General features: G+C 35.4%; 1 protein-coding gene across 1 annotated transcript in view; it reads right to left on the reverse strand.

Annotated features, from left to right (window-relative positions):
• Positions 1–1815: 1815 nt before the first annotated feature.
• The window catches only part of LOC129217744 (TBC1 domain family member 30-like), a 47115-nt gene continuing 28274 nt past the window's right edge, over positions 1816–20656 (reverse strand). The window contains exons 7-10 of the mRNA XM_054852083.1: positions 14138–14243; positions 11517–11721; positions 6151–6291; positions 1816–2231 (exon numbers count right to left, since the gene is read on the reverse strand). Coding sequence (XP_054708058.1) covers positions 1816–2231; positions 6151–6291; positions 11517–11721; positions 14138–14243 — 868 coding nt within the window. The remainder of the gene's footprint in view (positions 2232–6150; positions 6292–11516; positions 11722–14137; positions 14244–20656) is intronic.

Below are 20656 nucleotides of genomic sequence, written 5' to 3' on the forward strand. Positions count from 1 at the left end.
CTTTTATGTAAAAAGAATACGAAAAGTATGACCACCTTTGACTGGGCTGAGCATAGAAAGTATTGCAGACTAGAATCACACAGGTTTAGGTGGACTGCATTTGAGCAAGTGTTCCCTCTGGTAACTTTTTCTGGTTTTGAAAAATAATCATAGTCAATGACAAAAAAAGTTTCCATACTGATATATAAAACATAACAATATCTAGGACAAGGGCGCCCATATAGGGGGGCAAGGGGGGCTCACGCCCCCCTTAGAGATTAGAACTTACTTGCTTTTAAGGGTCTAAGGACCCTTAACCTTCAAAATTGTCAATTTTCTGGAAAAAATATATGTTATTCATAGTCTAGTTCTGAACACTTTGATACCCTATTTTTTACCATACGCCAAAAACTTTTCAAGTTATCGTAAAAATGCGTAAACTTTCCCCTATAGAGATTTAAGTTAACAGCAGCTGTTTAGGCCTCTTTTTCTCAGGTGCCGGTTTCTTCGGTTTTCTGGTTTTGCGCGCATGATATCTCAGAAAGTTTCTTATATATGTCCGTGAAACTTTTCATGAATGTTTGTCTGGTATATTTTTATGACCTGAACCTACATTTTAACTAAAAATAAAAGTTAATATTTAAAAAATATGTATATTTTTGCCCAACATTTTGGAAATTTTCGATATTAACTTATAAAATTTCAAAAAAATAAATAATTTTAAAAAAATAAATAAATTTTGCTCTACACTTTAAAGCCCTCCCACGTATTTTCGTATCTATATACAGTAGAAGACCGTTATAACGCCGACCTATATAACGCAATTCTCTATAAACCGCACCACTTTTCAGAAGTAAACAATAGGTTTTGAAGTCTGAGAAATCCCTCCGTTTTGTTTTGCAAACATAAAAATTATTAAACAAATTAAATTTTGAAAGTTTTCCATCTTTCCATCTTAATGCAAAGCTTTTAAATTTAGAATTAGTAATAATAATAAACAGAAAATACCGGATGGCTCTTGAAAAGGCAGCTGTTATGCAAACCATGAAGCTAGCAGAAGTGCAGGATTTTGATTGTGAAACATGTTTATTTGTGAATAACTCATTGTAATATTAGTGCTTTAATACTCATTGCAGATAAACTCATTCTGAAGTGCTAATATATAGATATATTCTGAATATTAGTTTCAAAATTTGTGAAATGATCTACATGACGCAAAAACCTGTATACCGCAAAAGCTCCGGTCCCAAGGTGTGCGTTATGACGGTCTTCAACTGCAACAGACTATTTAAAATGGATGCAGGAAATGAACTGGCACATGCCGTATTTAGCTTCCGATGCCCCCTTCATTTTTTTTCTGAGCAGAGCTCTCTCGGGAAATACCGAATTCAGTAAAAACAGGGTTGCCAACCTTGGAGGATCAATTTGAGGAGCATTTGTGGTAATTTTGAGGAGCAATATGAAAATTTGCGGAGCAGTTTAGTATTTTGTATAAAAATCAATAAAAATAACTAAAACTGCTTATCTAAAAATGTTTTAGAGTTTCATCAATCATTTTAAGCACTATTATAAAAATAACTATTTATAAAACAACTTCAAACACTCTTTCAATCTTTGAGCCTAAGCATCTTTCATTTCCCATATTTTCATTTTTGACACGATAACGGCTAAATATGAGCTCGAAAACGTTCGGCCGGGAAATGCGGAGCAGAACAACTTCTCCGCGGAGCCACGGAGTTTCGCCATTTTCGCGGAGCGACTCCGCAAAGTACGGAGCAGTCGGCAACCCTGTAAAAATACCGAAAAATCACATGGCGCAAAGATGCGTGGATTCGCTCACTGCTTGTTGTACTGCCTCATGGAGCCCACCCTCCTCTTGGTGGGGAAGGGGTTCCCCAGGGGGGGCTTCTGGGGGGCCGCCTCCACGTGGAGGGGGCAGCTGAAGGACAGGCTGCAGCTGCAGCCGGGATCCGAGTCCGCGGAGGGCCGGGCCGCCCTCTTGGGTATCGTGCCCCCGTGGGGGAGGACCGCCTCCACTCGGAAGGGGGGCCGACGGGGGTCGTCCTCCTCCGGGTCGTCGCTCCTCTCCTCCTCCTGCTGCCGGGGAGCGGGGTCCCTCCCGCGGGCCCTCTCCGGGAACACGAACTGCGGTCCTCCGGACTTCTTCCTGGTGAGGGGCCTCTTCCCCACCAGCAGGTGATTGACGGCCAGGGAGTTGCGCCTAGCGTTCTGGAAGTGGCTCTGGAAGGCACCTGAAGTGGGAAACAAGGGAGTGCTTTACACAAAATATGTCGTCACCTCAGAGCAACGGTAAGACATCTAATCATAGACTAATAATAAGAGTAGACCGAGCTTTCTCATTCTTGCTGATGAAGAAAATGGGTTCATAGATGTATATGTATCACGTGACTGGTGGAAGGGCTTGGCGAAGACTTTGGCAGCATGGTTGCTAGATGGAAACATTATCTATAGTTTGGCGCTCGACATGTATTTTAAGACAATGTGTTTTCATTAAAAAAAACTTCCAGGTGCAGAGATTGAACTGTTTTTCTTTTACTTATGCATTGTTTTGACATTAGTAATAGTTTTTGATCAGTTTCCGGTAACTTTTATTTCATTCGGAGCTGTCAGCGTCGGCGTGAACGAGATGGCGTAAACGTTTTGCGTTAACGCAAAAATGTACTCATCGGTATCTTAAATTGAAACTGTAGGTAAAAATCTGACCGTTTGCCGATTCTTCTTGGTCGCTTGCATCTTTCATTGCTTAGAGAGTTATTGAAATGGACTAAAGAAAATGCACAATCTATATATATAAAAATGGAGTTTGGTAAATTTGTTCCCTAAGATCTCAGAAACTACCCGGCAGATTTGGCTGAAACTTTCACCGTTTGTTCTTTTGGTACTGGGGAGGTTTGTAGACCAGTTCGAAAAAAATCCGATCGTTAGTTCCTTTTTTATTCTAATTTGTCCAAATTTTTGCATAAATGCCCCAATATGACGGCGAAAAAATACGTGCACATTTTAAAATTATGTGTCCATCGAAAGCGCTTATTTTTCTGCTGAAGATGACATCTGTTAGAAAGTTCTAAGTTGTATGAAAAACGAGTTATGAGCTTTTTTTGTTCCATGTTCGAAAGCTTTCCTCAACCCAATTCATTATTTAGTGTATCATCTCAACTCCCAGTTCATAGTTAGAATTGTTGAATGTTTTTGTGTTTCGTCTGACTGTTTGAGGCTTTTCTCAAGTCAAATCTTAAAGTAACGTTTTTTTTATCCAAGATTGGCTAATAATAACTAGATTTGGTTGATTATTTTCCATTTAAACGGAGCTTTAGTGTAATTAATGGTTTTTTTTTCAAAATTATTTGTTCTGATTGGATTTTTTAATCATTATCCAATCTAACAGCAGAAATTGTTATGCTGAAATTGTTTAGCGCCATTTTATGGTGACCAAAAGTATTTTAGCATATGGCGACAATACCTCTTTAATAAAAATTAGTAACATACCGTTTTACAAAGTAAGGAGGGGGAGCATTATCCAAAACGATTCCCGCAAATTCAGTAACATTTTAAATCGCACCAAGAACCCACAATAATTGAAATTTCCCAAAATAACTAAAGCAAGTTTAAGGGGATGACGGGCGCGTGGCTACATTTTTTTAAACAGTTCGTTCTTCAGTAGACATACAGAGAAGGTAAGACTCCATGTAAAAAAAAAATAAGTATTAACTGATAAATCTTTTTAAACATGTGAAGTTTAATTTCATATTTCGGAAATTCTTCAAATTTGTATAAGCTTTCGTAAATTTCGTTTCTAAATGAATACTATTTTGCTCTTTTTACTTACTGCTACTTTAGTTTTATGAGTAAGGAAGAAGCTAGATTTTAAATCACGTCAAAAAGGTGTGTTTTAAGTTCTTTCACTTAAAACAGAAAACAAATGCAAGTAACGGTTGTTTCTCATAATTATTGCTAACCCAGGCAACGCCGGGTAATTTTGCTAGTACTATCTAAACGAAAAACTCGCTATATTAACAAAATATTTACAACTTAGAATAGTAAATTTACAAATCGGACTCCATAAAAGATCGTTCTTCCGTGTTCCATCAATTTTACTTATTTTATTTCTCGTTTATTATGATCGTCTGCTAGGATCGACGGCCGCCGTTGCTAGGATATCCACCAGTCACATGGTTTGGTTTATGAGCAGCAAAAGGGTTGCCATGGCTCGGTCTACTCTTATTATTAGTCTATGCATCTAATCCCAGAAATAATACTGAGATATCTTACCGTTGCTCTGAAGTTAAGTCACTTAAAGTACATTTTAAATTTTTGTTCTCGAAAGTTTTGTTTAGTTGAAAGATGTTACTTTGAGTGAGTAGAAGTAAAGTTTCGTCTCTTTTTGAGTTTTTGAGACAATGATGCCATTTAGTGGTGCTTCAGTTTTGCTAGTCCCCAGTCATTGGCACATGTGCCAATAATAGTCACTAATTTGTTGGGCAATGTGTCACTAGTTTGATTTCCGATACTTTTGCAGCAACTACATCATATGGGTTCTACTATTGATTTGAATCCTACAAAATATTCAGTTAAATTTTTAAGAGAAACAATAAAAAAACAAATATGTTTGGCCATCAGTCAGATTTTGGGACTGTAGAGAATCGGTTCATTTTTCATGGTCCCCGAGAATCATCGTGTCAATGTTCTTTTTTCTGCGGACGTAGCTATAATTCGTAAAATCGAAACTGCATGTCGACAAATGAAACAGCAATATTCTCGATATTTTTTTTCCATACAACCCTCCAAATTTATTTTTATTTCTCTAAAATACGTTTTCAACTTGAAGATGCGTGATTTAACATTAATTTATGTAAAATTATCTACTTTAAATTAACTTTAATTGTTCCTTATGATGATAAAATATAATCGACTAAAATTATGTAATCTAAAAGTGAAAAATAAAATGATTTTCCAGTTTTATTAACATGTGCCAATTACTGGATTACAAGGTGTCATACACTGGGCTATCAGGTGCCAATTACTGGATTACAAAGTGTCATATACTGGAGTATCAGGTGCCAATTACTGGTGATTTTGATAACTTTATATATATATATATACATATATATATATATATATATTTATAAGTAATGAAAACAAAGGTAAGTTTAAGGACAAACTCTTAAAGTGCCAATTACTGGGGTTGTTACCCTATAACACCATTTCAAAATAGCACGTTGAAGTTTCTGCTATCCTCAACTTCTCCACCTCGACTTCAACATTACACAACACATAACTCAGAGCAACACTAAGACATCTAATCCCAGGAATAACACTAAGATATCCTACTGTTGCTCTGAGGCGACGATATAGCCCCGATTCAAGTTATTCAAATACATAAAAATAAATAAAAAAATTTAAATAAATGAAAGTCTAGCATACTTGCCAACCTTTGAAGGAAAAAAAAAACAGGAGATTCCACTACAGCCGTATAGGTGATTCACCAGAGACATATCTTCACATTATAATTATTAATTGTGCTCTTAGATAACATAAATACTAAATTAAAAGTGAAATGGGGATTTCTCGAAGATGTAAGCTAATTGGTAGCAGCAAGAAAAACATACTGCAAAGGAAAAACCTAATAAGTAGTGAACTTGCTTAAAGTTCGGTGCATTTCCAGAAAAGTAGCTACCAAAATTTAATTCCTAAAATCCGAAAAAAAAAAAAAAATCAATATATATTGAAAATAATATATATAATAAGTAGGTATAGGATAGCACATGGTAAAATAACTTCAAACTTTCAAAATAATTGAAATAATTTCAGGATGCAAAAAGATTGAAATCTGCTGCCTTTTTCGGCAGAGCACGTGCTTTGTTGAACATGCAATGTGGAAAGCTTCGAAAAAGAAATTTTTACTAACGAAGTTATTAATTGGAAAAATTCTTATCCCCATCTCACTGGTAGACTAGAAAGGGGCGCCATCTATTGAGAAGAAAGTGAAACTTTTTGATGATTGACTGATGAAACGGGAAATCGGGAGATGGAAGCAAAAAACGGGAGTCTCCCCCGTAGAGTTGGCAAGTATGGTCTAGTATAACACCGTTTCGAAATAGCACGGCACGAATAAACCGTGTCATAGGAGTCTGACCAATGAGAGTGTCTCACCCTGCAGTATGATGTGTGCCTGCTTCTGCCTCTCCCTCAGCTTCCCGTACTGCTTCTTGAGCGAGGAGATGTCCAGGCTCATCCTCTCCGCATTGAACGCAGACCCCAGGTTGGCGGGCAAATCGCTCTCCGGGACGGCGCCTACACACATTACACACCATTCAGTTGGCGTCATTACACTCGCTGGATGACTGTTATACAGTACAAGACCGTTATAACGCCGACCTATATGACGCAATAAACCGCACTACTTTCCAGAAGTAAGCAATAGGTTTTGAAGTTGGAAAACTCCCTCTGTTTTGTCTCGCAAACAGACAAATTGCTAGGCAAATTAAATTTTAAAACAGTTTTTCATCTTTCCATCTTATTTCAAAGCTTTTAAAATGAAAATGAGTGTTCACAGTAAACAGAAAACACCGGATGGCTCTCGAAAATGCAGCTGTCATGCAAACCATGAAGCTAGCAGAAGTGCAGGATATTTCACTTTCTTGTAATAAAGAAACATATTTATTTGTGAATGACTAATTGTAATATTGGTGCTTTAATACTCATTGCGGAACTACTTTGATATACCCCCCCAAATCGGAAATTTGGCGACTTTTTTTTCTCGCCGAGCAAAATACCTGTTTTATGGCTCAAAATTCCCTGAAACTTTTCAACAACACTACATACAGTAGGCATATTAAAAGCTAAAAGATAAAAATAATTACTAGAAAAAAAAATATAATTGGAAAATACAACCAGATTTGCGGCAAAATACAGTAAATCAGAAATCTGCTTGATCACTTCGCAAAGAAATGGCGAATAAATGAAATGGCGCTAAAACATATATGAAATCCAAAAATTGTTGCCACAAAACTTTAAAAAAAAAAAAAAAAAACTCAAAAAATGGTACAAAATACAAGAAAATATTAAATTTGGAAACAACAAAAACCTAAAAGCTGAAAAAACCTCAATTGGCAACACCAAAATAAGAAACAGCAACCCTAAATGGTCCATAGGGAGTGCCAGATTTGGCGCGTAATTTTTGGGGGAGTATATCAAAGTTATACCCTCATTGCAGATAAAACTCATTCTGAAGTGCTGATACATAGATATACTCTGAATATTAGTTTCAAAATTTGTGAAATGATCTATATAACGCAAAATCCTGTATAACGCAAAAGCTCTGGTCCCCAGGTGTGAGTTATAACGGTCTTCTACTGTAACACACACCTCAGGACCAGAGGTCTTGCATCACGTAGATCATGTCACAAGCTTAGAAAATATAACATTTAGCATTCATTTGCATATCAGACAAAGTGATAATTAAATGGAGTATTAAACAGGGTTGCCACTCCTTTTTGGAAAAAAAATTCCCTGTGTTTTCCCTGTATGAAAATGCAACCATCACAGGGGACCCCCCCCCCCAAAAATAATAATAATAAGGGGAAATGAAGAAGAGTTCATTATAACTGAAACAATAGAATGGCAATTGAATTTATTTAAATTTTTATTCAAGGGAAAAAAAAGCCTTATCTTAATCATTCATTACTTGGACCTAAAAGAGCAAAAATTAAGCAGAACGATGAATATTGACCTCTAATTTCATGCTCTCTAAATTAAGCTATCAAAAAATTCAAGATGCATGTTAAATAAAACAAGAAAAAGATTTTGCTTTTGTGATAGACACTTTAATGTTCACTTAAACAAACAAAAAAAAAAAAAAAATTATTTTACTTTATTTCTGAACTAATTGATAATTTACATATTTGAGCATTGATTTTTGAAAAATATTTTCCCTGCATTTTCCAGGTTTTTGAGAAAATTTTCAAAATTCCCTGGATTTTCCCTGTTTTTTTTTTTTGTTGTTTTTTTAATTCCCTGTGTTTTCCCTGTTTCTTCAGGTTTCCCTGTGGCGTGGCAACCCTGATTATAGCTCCACTCCAACTATTGCAATTCAACATCATTCACCGCATCTATGATTCACAAGTAGGATTCGCAATTTTAAAAAAAAGTGCATATATTCAGCACTTTTATTAGCTTCATGGTCTACATAATGGAAGAACATTGATTTTCGAGCACATTCTGGTGCTTTTTACTGCGGATATAACTAATTATGGCTCGTCAAAAATCCTTAGATGTAAAAATAAAAACCTGGATCAACCCAGCAAAGGAGCTGATAACACCATAAAAAGTGTTACACATGTATTCCATTGTGTTTGGGCATATTTCAACATGTCAGTACAGTTGAATAAATACCTTTGTGCATTAAAAGTAAAACAAGAAATAAACTGCCCAAACTGTAATAATTGACTAAAATTGCAGAATACTACATACATGTGTTTCAGGTATGTAATGCCCGGCTTATACGAATAAAACCTCCCGGAACCGAATATTTCCCCATTGACGCAATGTTAAAGATTCCTGCTTAATCAAATAATTTCCCTGGATAATCAAATAATATTTATCAACTGCAGCAAATATTTTTGTTGAGAAAAATTCTGAATAAATTAGAGATAAGTTACGGTAAGAGCAATTATTGACGTGAAAATATGAAACAATATTCTTTGTCATCAACAGGCAAGGAAACACATTCATGTTCCGTCAAAACATTTCCTCTTATCTATTTCATTTCTTTTGAAAAAAAAAAAAAAATCATAAATAGTGCAGTCGATAATTAAATAACACACACATTTCAAACCATAACGAATTGATAAATATTAAATGTAAAACATGGCAGACAAGGAGGGAAGAAAAGGAGATAGAAAAGTTCCCAAAATACCTTAAGCAAGCAATACACTATTACAGAATTTTTTGAAAAATATTGTATTGAAAAGAGGTGCCAGAACAAAAATTTCACAGCTCAAATTGTAAGCAATTATATTATAATTTTCATATGTACTTTTTATTCATACACAAATTATTAAACTATTTTGTTGTTTACTTAGCTTATTTCAAAACAATTTTATAGTTATTTCCTTTATATAGGTACTGATTACGTTTTAAGACAAATGCCAATTTAGAATGGTAAAGAAAATTTCTCCGCTTAACCGAATAATATTCTTGGAATCGACGATATTCGATTAAGCGGGGCCGACAGTATATTCAAATAGCATTAAGTCATTCTCACTCATTTTTTTTTTTCTAGGGCTAAAGGCTTCTCCGAGAGATGATTCTTACAAGAATGTGAGAACTATTTTACAGCAAAAAAATGCTCTTTTTTTATTTGGGGGGGGATGATTACATTATTTCGAAATGCATTAATCAGGCATCTGTATTTAAAATTAGAAATAAGTAAAAATTTCAATGGCATGCTTTTTTCACCCCTCAAGGACTACAATTGGCATGGAGGTGGAGCAAGTTTTCTGAGACCACTTTTGACAACACACCTTTAACAATTAAACATCTTGCATTTCTAGAATAAACTTGATTCAGGAGATCCACTCAAAGATTAAACACAGGGATAATATCACTTGGATTGTCCAGCCAGAACACCATTGGTACAGATGTTCACGACCTGGTGGCTCCCTGAGCCCTGGGTTTGACAGACAGAAAATTGTAATGAGTATTAAAACACTAATTACAGTAGAAGACCGTTATAACGCACACCTTGGGACCAGAGCTTTTGCGTTATACAGGTTTTGGCATTACATAGGTCATTTTACAAATTTCGAAACTAATATTCAGAATGTATCTATATATTAGCACTTCAGAATGAGATTTATCTGCAATGAGTATTAAAGCACCAATATTACAATGAGTTATTCACAAATAAATATGTTTCACAATCAAAATCCTGCACTTCTGCTAGCTTCATGGTTTGCATAACAGCTGCATTTTAAAGAGCCATCTGGTGGTATTTTCTGTTTACTATGAACACTAATTTTCAATTTAAAACTTTGAATCAAGATGGAAAGACGAAAAACTGTTTCAAAATTCAATTTTCCTAACCATTTTTATGTTTGCAGTGCAAAACAGAGGCAGTTTTTTGACTTCAAAACCTATTGTTTACTTCTGAAAAAATGTGCGGTTTATAGAGAATTGCGTTATACAGGTCGGCGTTATAACGGTCTTCTACTGTATAATCGAAACCCCATAAAACGAGGGTCTACTGTAATTGCAAAAAGAAACTAGTATGTTGTGGCTATCATGAAACTTTCTTCTATATTTTTCTTTCTTTTTTTCTGATCCCTCCCAATGCTTGACGAGGAAGCAATAGTCCCAACAAAAATAAAATGACACATGCAAAAACTTGACGACCATCCCAATATTTGAATTATTGATAAAAAAGCAAAGCAAAGAGCGAAAATTGAAAGTTATTTTAAAAGCCTTGCTTGAATTAATTACAAATATTTTATTTGTTAGCAAACATAAGATGGCAACAGTTAAAAATTTTAAATCATTGAGATAATATTTCCGATCATTTCCATACAATTAAAATCACGAGAAATGCGCAGACGACAATCTATTACGATTTATCTTTCTTATTGTTGCATTAATAAAGCTATTTTTATTCAAAAAAAAAAAAAAAAATCAACACCTCTTGGAGTGATCGGCGTCAAAATTGAACCAATGCCTGTTTACGTATGGATTCACATATATTCCAAATTTCAACCGGAACGTAGCATTACTTCTTGAGATAGGGCACTCAAAATGGAAAAAAAGAACGGGTGATTGCGCTACCCCCTTTTTAGCTGTTGACACTGAAATAAAATCAGCTCTTATACCCACTAAGGGCTACTTGCCGATAAATTTTGTTTGATTCCGTTCGTTATTTCTTGATATACAGCAGTCACAATGGACGACAAAAAACGTTCTATAGCTCAACCCCCATTTGAGCTATTGACACCAAAATTGAATCAGCACCTGCTCCTGTTAGGGGCAACATATGGACCAAATTTTGTTTGATTCCGCCAGTTACTTCCCGAGGAATAGCAAGCACTCGTCACTCAAAAAACGTCCCAATGCTCCACCCCCCTCGGAGGAATTCGCGCCGAAAACCAATGGGCACAAGTTCACATAGGGGCACATATGTGTACCAAATTTCGTTCGATTTCATGCGGTAGTTTTTGCTGTAGAGCGGCCACAAAAAACTGGTCACACACAGACGTGACACATACACACACACATACACACACACACACAGACAGACAGACACACATACACACACACACACATACACACACATACACACACACATACACACACACACAGACAGACAGACATTTTCCAAAAATGGTCGAAATGGACTCGGCACACCTCAAAACGTTCGAATCCGTCGAAATTCGTAAATTTGCACGAATCCAATACTTTCTTCTATGTATTAGATATAGAAGAAAGTGAAAACAAATATTTTACGGTTATAAATCCTAAGACATCCTCACTTTTCTTCCTGTACCAGTTGAGCTCGTGGGCGAAGAAGAACCTGGCCGCCCCGGAGTCCTCCTCCTCGTCTTCGGGCTCCCCCGAGAAGATCTGCAGTTCCGCCTCGGACCCCCAGGGGGCGCTGAAGGGCTGGATGTTGTAGGTGTAGCTGTCCCGCAGCTCCTGCAGACGGGGGAAGGGGAAGGGGGCCAGGGTGCACAGCGTCTGCAAAAAGGACACCTTCACGTTACAAATGAAGGAAAAAAAAACCCCTTCATGTCATCCTTTAAACGAGCTGATGACTTGCTTTTACACCAATTTAATGTTATTTCCTCATTACTGGCAATTTTAATGTGATTCAAGAGTTTACTCTCTAAATAGCACCAACAATGGCCAAATTGAAACCAGATTTAAAAAAAAAAATCGCCAAGTTGGCGATGAAACTTGGCGATATATCGCCAAGTGTCCGCCAAGTTATAACACCACTTACATCGTAATGAACAATGATTTCCCTCCAAAAAGGGGCAAAAGACCCCCTTAGGAACACCCGAATGCAACCAAAAGGGAAGGTCAGGGTTCATACTCTATTTGGATGAAAGAATTCCCTGACTTTTCCAAGACTTTTTCATGACTTCAATGAAAGTTTTCATGACCTTGTTACACGGAGAGAATAGCACTATTTAATCTCAAACTTACCAATTTTTGGAAATGAGCATTAACAAAACGTCTACATGAATGCCACAGCCTCATTGAAGCACTTACTTGTAATGGAAAAAATATAAGTGTACAATTAAAAAACTATTCTTATTTGTCTTCATGATATAAATTTAAGTAACGTAAAAATGCAGTGAAACGAATATGATGATGCTTAAATATGTAACTTTTTTTATATCAACAGGCAGAATGATATTGAATGCGACAAAGGTTGAATGAGTGAGTCATCACTAAGTTTCAATAAATTTGCTTCAAAAGTTGCCTTTTAGTGTCAACAGAACATTTAATCATCCACGTAACTTGACAGTATTTTGCTTCTTTAAAATAAAGCCGCATAGTTTAGTTCCTTAAGTTTCTAAACCAGATTTTTTTTTATTCATTACTGAATGGTTTTTTCAATCTTCTCATTTAAAAGTATACTTGTTTTGTTTACTTATTTGCACATTTTCAAATGCATATAAATTAATAGGTTCAGAAATTCCAGAACAAGTTAGATTCCTGACATTGAGCGTAGCAGTGGGTTGAATAGATTAGTTTTGCGGGCCGTATGTTGGGCACTACTCTTTTCGAGTATTAGAATTCCTCTTTTTCTGTATTCTATCGCCTGACTAAAGTTCTTTATTTTCTAAAATCTTCAATAAATCAAGATCAACTCTGATAAATTTAATAATAAAGTTCTTACAAGTGATGGAACCTAACTCGGATGCAATTAAATTGCCTTTTTTGACTGGGCGTGGCAAAACCAAGAACGTGCGAGTTCGCTACTACAGAATATGAAACATAAGAAGTGTTGAAATTAACAATTTATTCGAAATCAGTGATGTCCAAGCAGAAAAATCACATCTCAAAAAAAGGCAAGCGGCTGCGACAGAAGTGGATGCAATGAGATTTTAAAATTCAGATATGATTTTGGGATCGTTCAGTTTTCCACTTTTAATAGTTTTTATGCGCTACAGTGTTAAATCACTTAAGATTTCTAATGCTCTTTTAGTTACTGTTACTTTCTCTTTGTCCAGGACATTTTTCCATGACTTGAAATAAATTTCCATGACTTTCAATGAAAATTTCAATTTTCCATGACTTTTCCAGGTCTGAAATTTGCTTATTTTTTTTTCCATGACTTTCCAGGATTTCCATGACCCGTACGAACCCTGGAAGGTACACATTTAGCCTCACGAGGAGTCTATGTACCAAATTTCAACTTTCTAGGACATACCATTCTTAAGTTATGCAAGATACCTACACCAGGGGTCGATCGAGGCCAAAATTGGGTCCGCTTTGCTGCCCCATTCAAAAATTCCGTATTGTAAAAGCAGCCCCATTTACTATATAGCAAATACCCTGCAATTAAAATTTGTTTGAATGCATCACTCTTTAAGATCTTTGATTAAATCTACGAATTTTAATCATATATTTTTTTTCTTATATATTACGTCATTTGCTCTTATTATACTCGTTATGGCTTTCTGAACAAATGATGACAAAAATGCTTTGATGTTACGTTTTTCCAGGAAAAAGAGCAAATTCATGAAAATTCCTCACAAAAATAAAGAAAATTCAAAAAAAAATTTACTTTTTCACAAAATGCGGGCCCAAAAAATAAAACCTAGATCGACCCTTGCCTACACACATACCTACGTAAATACAGACGGCAAGAGAATACTCGTTGTAATTAACTCGGGATCGTCAAAACGGATATTTTGGGTGTCTGTACGTTCCTAGGCATATATCCACGTGCAGTCGGGTTGAAAACAAAAAAAAAAATCAACATTCATTCGGGGGTGAGTACAATGGAAATGAAGGTCTATTTTTGAGTGAATTTTTTTTTCGCGAATACAATACTTCATTTTTGTACAAGGAAATAAAAACAGTTTTGAAAGAGTAAAGAGCACATTTGAAACTGTTCCATCAGAGAAGGCAACGTTACCTTGACGAACATGTTGGCATCCATGAGTCCGAACTCGAGAATCTCTCTGGTCAGGACCCCCATGATGCAGTAGAATTCGTCGGCACTCTCCACCGCCATGATTCGACTGCCAAAGAAGAGATCGGATGTCAGCAAAAACAAGAAAAATCAGGCATTCTGTTCTGAGGATTTCATAATGTATTACAAATACAAAAGTGACGACCAGCAACAGGCTCTGGGCCCAGCTAGACTGGTCCTAGTCCATTGACAACCCCCAGTGAAGATCAATGGCCCTCTTAAAACTGTCTACTCCTTTGCTCATTACCACCTCTTCCGGTAAGCTGTTCCACTACCCTGCTAAAATAATAACTTTTCCTAACATCCACGTTAGCCCGAGATTTAAATAGCTTAAAACAATGGCCCCTCGTCCTGTTTTCAGTACTAAACTTCAGCCCCGCAACATCTTTCATTTTAATAAATTTAAACAACTGAATCATGTCTCTTCTTTGCTCAAGACTACATTTTTAGCCTTCTGAGCCTGGAATCGTAGTTTAAGTGAGAAAGTCCACTTATTAGCCTCGTAGCCCGCCTTTGAACCCTTTCCGATACATGAATGTCTTTCTCAAGATAAGGAGACCAAAAGTGAACAGCATACTCCAAATGAGGTCTTACCAAACTTCTATATAAGGGCAGAAGAACTTCTTCAGATTTGTTTGAAACAGATCTACTGATAAAACATACAACAAACCATTTTTTTTTTTTACTTTCATAAAATTATTTCATTGAAAACAAATAACTACGCAGTTGTGTAGGGTTAATATTTCATTAAAAATATGTCAAATGATCACTGTAAGACATAATATATATTTGATTTGTTTTCAATATTTTTTCACTGTGAGTATTCAAAAAAAAAAAAAAAAAACACACACATTTTTCAGCTGTTGTGTTGATTTTAAAATATTACATTTTTTTTTATTCTTCCACCTCTTCCGCTAAGCTGTTCCAAGGTTCCACTATCCTGCTAAGTGTTGCATTCTCATGCCTTATTGAAATTATACTAAAAACCTGTAGCTATACTTAAAAATTCTTGCAAAAGACCAGACTTCATAGTTATAAGATTAACAGGATACTAATTTCATTTGCTCTTTTCACATTGCAAACTCTGCTCTCCAAATCTTCCGAACAAGCCATTTTAAACCAAAGCTATTGTTGCCTTGACAACAGGGATGCCGACACACGCGGCTCAAAACGTAACTTTATATAAACTATTTGCAAGGCTTAACATCCTCCCACCTTAAGTTGGCGAGAGACAACTTAACTATCAAAAGTTATAAAGTTCAAAATTTGAGAGGATCCTGCTAAGATAATCATTTTTCCTAATATTCATGTTAGCCTGAGATTTAAATAGCTTAAAACAATGACCCCTCGTCCTGTTTTCGGTGCTAAACTTCAGCCCCGTAACATCTTTCGTTTTAATAAATTTAAACAGCTGAATCATGTCCCCTCATACAAGAGGCATCTCGTATCCAAATCGGCTCAATCCATGGATTGTAATAACAGAATTTTAAAAAAAAAATACCAAGCACTTTTCATAACGTGCTTGGTATTATTAACGTGCTTGGTAGGACAAAAGGACAAAATAACTTTTATGGGTCAGAAAGTACATTATTTAAGTATTCCTGTAGATTTCAATTATTCCAAGAAAATGACTCCACAAACAAGGAAAAGTGCGGCTCAAGTCATGAAGAGAATTTCTTATCATTACCTAACTCTCTGTCATAAATTTGAGTGTTGAAACGAAAATCTACTGGAATAATTAAATAATGTACTTTCTGAACAAGAAAAGTTATTTTGTCCTTTTGAGTGCATTATAAAAAGTGCTTGGCATTTAAAAAAAAAAAATCATTCTTTTTAGTGTAAATATATTTTAGAAATAGAATAATGTTATCATCACAAAATTTCACCTCTTTTTTTCACATATAAAAGGGGGGAATATATATATATATATATATATATATATATATATATATATATATATATATATATATATATATATATCTCAAACTTTAAGCATTTGGTACTAAAAATGAATCCTTGCTCCCCTCTAGGATTTGTTTGTGTGCTAATTTAATTAGAACCATTTAAATATTAAAGACTTGCGAAACTAATCCATATTCGCAACTCCAACAAACTATAGGGGGCACTGCAGTCACCGTCTAATGGCGGATGAAAAAGGTAAAACAAACGCACGCCGTAACGTAGAAAATGCTAATAAGCCTAGTAATTTTTGTTTGTATGCATGACTTTTTTGTTTTATTCTTTTTAAATCAATTTTCAAAGTCTTGTGGATATTCTGGCCCATGTAAAAAGAAATGAGAATAATGAAGAATGAGAATAATAAAGAAGCATTACTAAACATCAGAATTTTATACAAATTTCGTAGTTCGTAGTTGTAAGCAGTCATTTCCACGATGTTGAAATCGAAATTTATCAATTCTTGATGAAACTACATTTTTATTGCAGCCATATGAACACTATAAATATTTCATGTAAATAAACCTTTGTTTATCAGTGTTATCAAAAGAGAAAGATGAGAGTTCTTTGTTTTGTTTGGCTGGCGCTAATTGTTTTACATTCCGTTTCGTATGTTTCTAATTTCTGAATTGTGATTTAATTCTGTCATGCATCATCAATAAAATTCTCACGGATACATGGCGGTAGTTTTTGTTTTAATTGATCTTCCATTATTTCTTTAAACTTAACGAATTCTGTTATCTTTCTACCATTTTTATTCCACACATGATAAAAAAAAAAAATGGTTTACAATTGACATGCAAAATCTCGCCAAGTGTTCTCTGCTTGCACAATACTAAAACTATAACCCTAAACTATAATTGCACTATTTTGGCGATGAAAATTCTCAGCGTTAAACATCTTTCATTCCGTTCTACGATAATATATTCAGGAAAATATTTTGCATACTATCGTTCTTTTGAGCTTAAGATGAAATATATATATATATATATATATATATATATTCTTACAAATTCACACAAAACAATAACAAAATTTACCTGGCATAAAGTTATCCTCTTTCAAAAAAAAAAAAAAATGCTTTGAATAGACTTGCAAATGCGAAGTTTGTTAATCCAGATTTTCTTGTGTTTAGGATTTCACGCCATTTACGACAGTCAACTTACTTTTTAGAGGGAAATAATAAAGACTAACATTATTTTGAGGAGCTCGAGAATACCATTAAGGGACAAAACACTTTCTATTGCTGAAAGCAATCCAAGACACATCGAATGCTTTAATAAATACTCATAACAAACTGCCTATGTTTACGTCAACAGACACACATGGAACGCAATGTTTCAGTTTTTTCGGCAGTTACGTAAATCACCGCAAGGTAGCGTATTCGAGTGCTGGAGTTGCGAATTTCACAATACACAAGTTATTGGTAGATGAAGATAAAAATCCTAAGACAGCAATCATAACGGGTAAATTTCATGCTTGTTCCAGAGAAGATTTGATCCAAAATTTTTATTATGATTAGTATTAATATTACTGTCGCAAGGCATCAAAATTTGTAACAATGGGTTTTATATTTGAACATTTAATGGAGAAATTAAATGAAATTGGCTGTTTTCCATCCTAACCGAAATAATAATTTTATTCTAGAATTTTAATTTTTTCAGCGCTAAGTTGTACCTTAAGATGATGCAAATCATTTAGTGAAATCCCGAAGTCTCTAAGTGGTCTAGCTACTGAGATGTAAGCAAAACCGGGCCTCAGATTTCTCCGTTACAATCAGGCTAAGTATAATAAAATTGCTTAAAACGGGACCTTCCTTTGTGATTCGATACTTTTTGGTGGAATCGGAGCATGTTTGGCTCGATGAGGTCGGAAATGGGTTTTCTTGGAAGAAAAACATGATCCAGAAATGTTTTCAAATCTGTCATGCATTTAAAAATAAAAAAGGATCAAGCTTGTTTGAATATTAATTGCCACGTAAATTAGGTCTACCGGAAAGCAGTGTTGCCAGAATTGGGGGAAATTTCCCCATTTTGGGGAAATCTGGTGCTCTCTGGGGAAATTTTGGGGAAATGGGTTTTGAGGGGAATTCTTTGGGGAAAAAACTTTTCTTGGGGAAAACCTGGGGAAAAAAATATTTTTTTCGTATTTAAATTCGCGTCTTGGCATCTGGTCGTTACATTGTTTGTATCAAACAGCGTTGGTTTAGCTTTACTGAACTTTATGGAATTTGCATTTCGCATTATGTGGAATATTATGCTACAGAATTCGCATTAATAGTTCTGCGTGAGTAACTAGTTGATATGTGAAACAGACAAAAATAAGTGTATGAAGAATGTTCTTGGATAAATATATACAAAAATCACAGTTTAAATGTACATACAGAAGTAGAGTAAGTAAATGTGAGTAGAAAAAAAATATTTGGTTATTTCTTATTTCTCCGCCAGGCGCTTGTATTTATGACCAGCGGCACCTGCACGGCTTTGCCCGTAGTAGAAAATTATAAAAGTATTTTGGTCCTTCTCTATATTTACAAATAATGCATGATGAATTTCTCGCCAATTGGTTTGCCCACGTCACGGTTCCGCATTATGATAACTTGGTCATTTAGTCGTCCATCTTATGATAATTTTGCTCGGGAAAATGTTTTTAAAATTGGAATAGAAAAAGAAAAAAATCGAATTTTCAAAAAATCGCTTAAAGGTGCACACCCCCATGCTACAAACTAATTCTTTGCCAAATTTCATGAACATCGGTCGAACGGTCTAGGCGATATGAGCGTCACAGAGAGCCTGACAGAGAGAGAGATCCGGACAGAGAGGCTTTCAGCTTTATTATTAGTAAAAAAAATAAAAGATAAAGAAGAAAAAAAAAAAGTGAAAATGGGAAGAAAAAAAAAGTTGGGGAATTTTATAAGAAAATTTGGCTATTTGGGGGAAAAAATTTTTTTTCAAGAGACAAAAATATCAGAGGAAGTCGACTCATTTCATGAAAATATTAGTGGAAAAATAATTTTTGAATTTGGGGAATTTTGATAGAAAACATTGCTTTTTGGGGAAAAGTTGGTAGGGAATTGGGGAAATCTGGATTTGACCATCTGGCAACACTGCTGGAAAGTCCTGTCGGTCCATGAAGAGAGAGATGGCTTGTGTTTTTAAAAGTTAACAATATCGTAATGTACGATTTAAGTTCCATCGTTTTTCACGACTTCTTGCTAGCTTCATGGCCATTTGTGAAGCCTATTTCAGAAAAAAAACACTTTTGGCGGCAAACAATACTGTGACATGACATCTTCTTCCTTTTAGCATTTTTTCCAAGAGAATTTTTTTTTTTTGCAAGTAGAGGGCTAAGGAAAAGCTGGTTGGTGCAAGGTCTGGGAAGTGCAGCGAACGCAAAAGAATTTTCCAGTCAGGCTTTACGACTCGAGCTGCACCAACTATTCGAGTTCAATGACTCCGAAAGATAAGACTTTCTCCAAAAATAAGACTTACAAATCAGGCCTTTGTCCAGGATTTCATAGAGGAATAAGAGAAAGGCTTCAAAAGCGATTTTTCATCCTCACCCACATTGTTAGCATGACATACCAGTTTGCAGACTGGTTACTTGTCTTTAAATTACAGAATTAGCAGAAATTACCTGCCTTGCCTTCAATCTTCGAGTTGAACCGAAACATTGCTTTGGTCACTCGTCTGGTCAGTGCTAATTCTGTATTAGCTGCCAGTTTGTTTCGCACTCTTGGCTTCCTTAAGAGATTTTCCACCTCCAGCTCAGTCACTCCAATGTCGGACTGATGAGCGGTGATAAGCACGAAACTGCAGTCTTCGGCTGGAATTGACTGAGCTGGAGGTGTAACTCATTTCTGTTTAATAACTAGGTGTAGTAGGGCTATTCGGCATCCCTTTCTGAAACCCTCCCCTGGTTACAAATTGCCATCACGCTTGCAGGATGGTAGTTCCATCCTACGGAAGACACGTTTCAGAAACTGCCCCTTCACGAACACAGAGGACGTTCCCGTAGACCTAATGATGAGATAAAACCCATTTTTATTAATTTTGTAAATTAGTACAGTATAATAAATGACTTTAAACTTTTTTTTGTAAAAAGAAGAAATAGCTTTATTTGCTATTGACACTTAAAATAAAACCATAATCATTTTAAATAAATATTTCTACGATGACCCATTTAATCTGAAGTAAAAAGCTTTAAAAAAACTACTGCACTATTAATATGAGTTGCCGGGATAAAATGAATATCACCGGTAAGAATCATTTTCCTATTATTCAATAGACCAACTCTGTAAAACTATCTTCTAACACAATCCCATTGTGAGGTTAAAAGAGCGAAGTCTTCCGACCACACAAACATCGTGTATTAGATCGCGGAGTGGCAAAGAGACGAAGACCAGATTCTTTTATCTTCCACCTAATGACCGTATCATTCACTAAAGCCACCTAAGACCAGATGCCTACGCCCACTGCACATGTCTAATGCGATTGGCTCGAGTCA

This window comes from Uloborus diversus, chromosome 2 (genome assembly GCF_026930045.1).
Source record: "Uloborus diversus isolate 005 chromosome 2, Udiv.v.3.1, whole genome shotgun sequence".
Classification (NCBI taxonomy): domain Eukaryota; kingdom Metazoa; phylum Arthropoda; class Arachnida; order Araneae; family Uloboridae; genus Uloborus; species Uloborus diversus.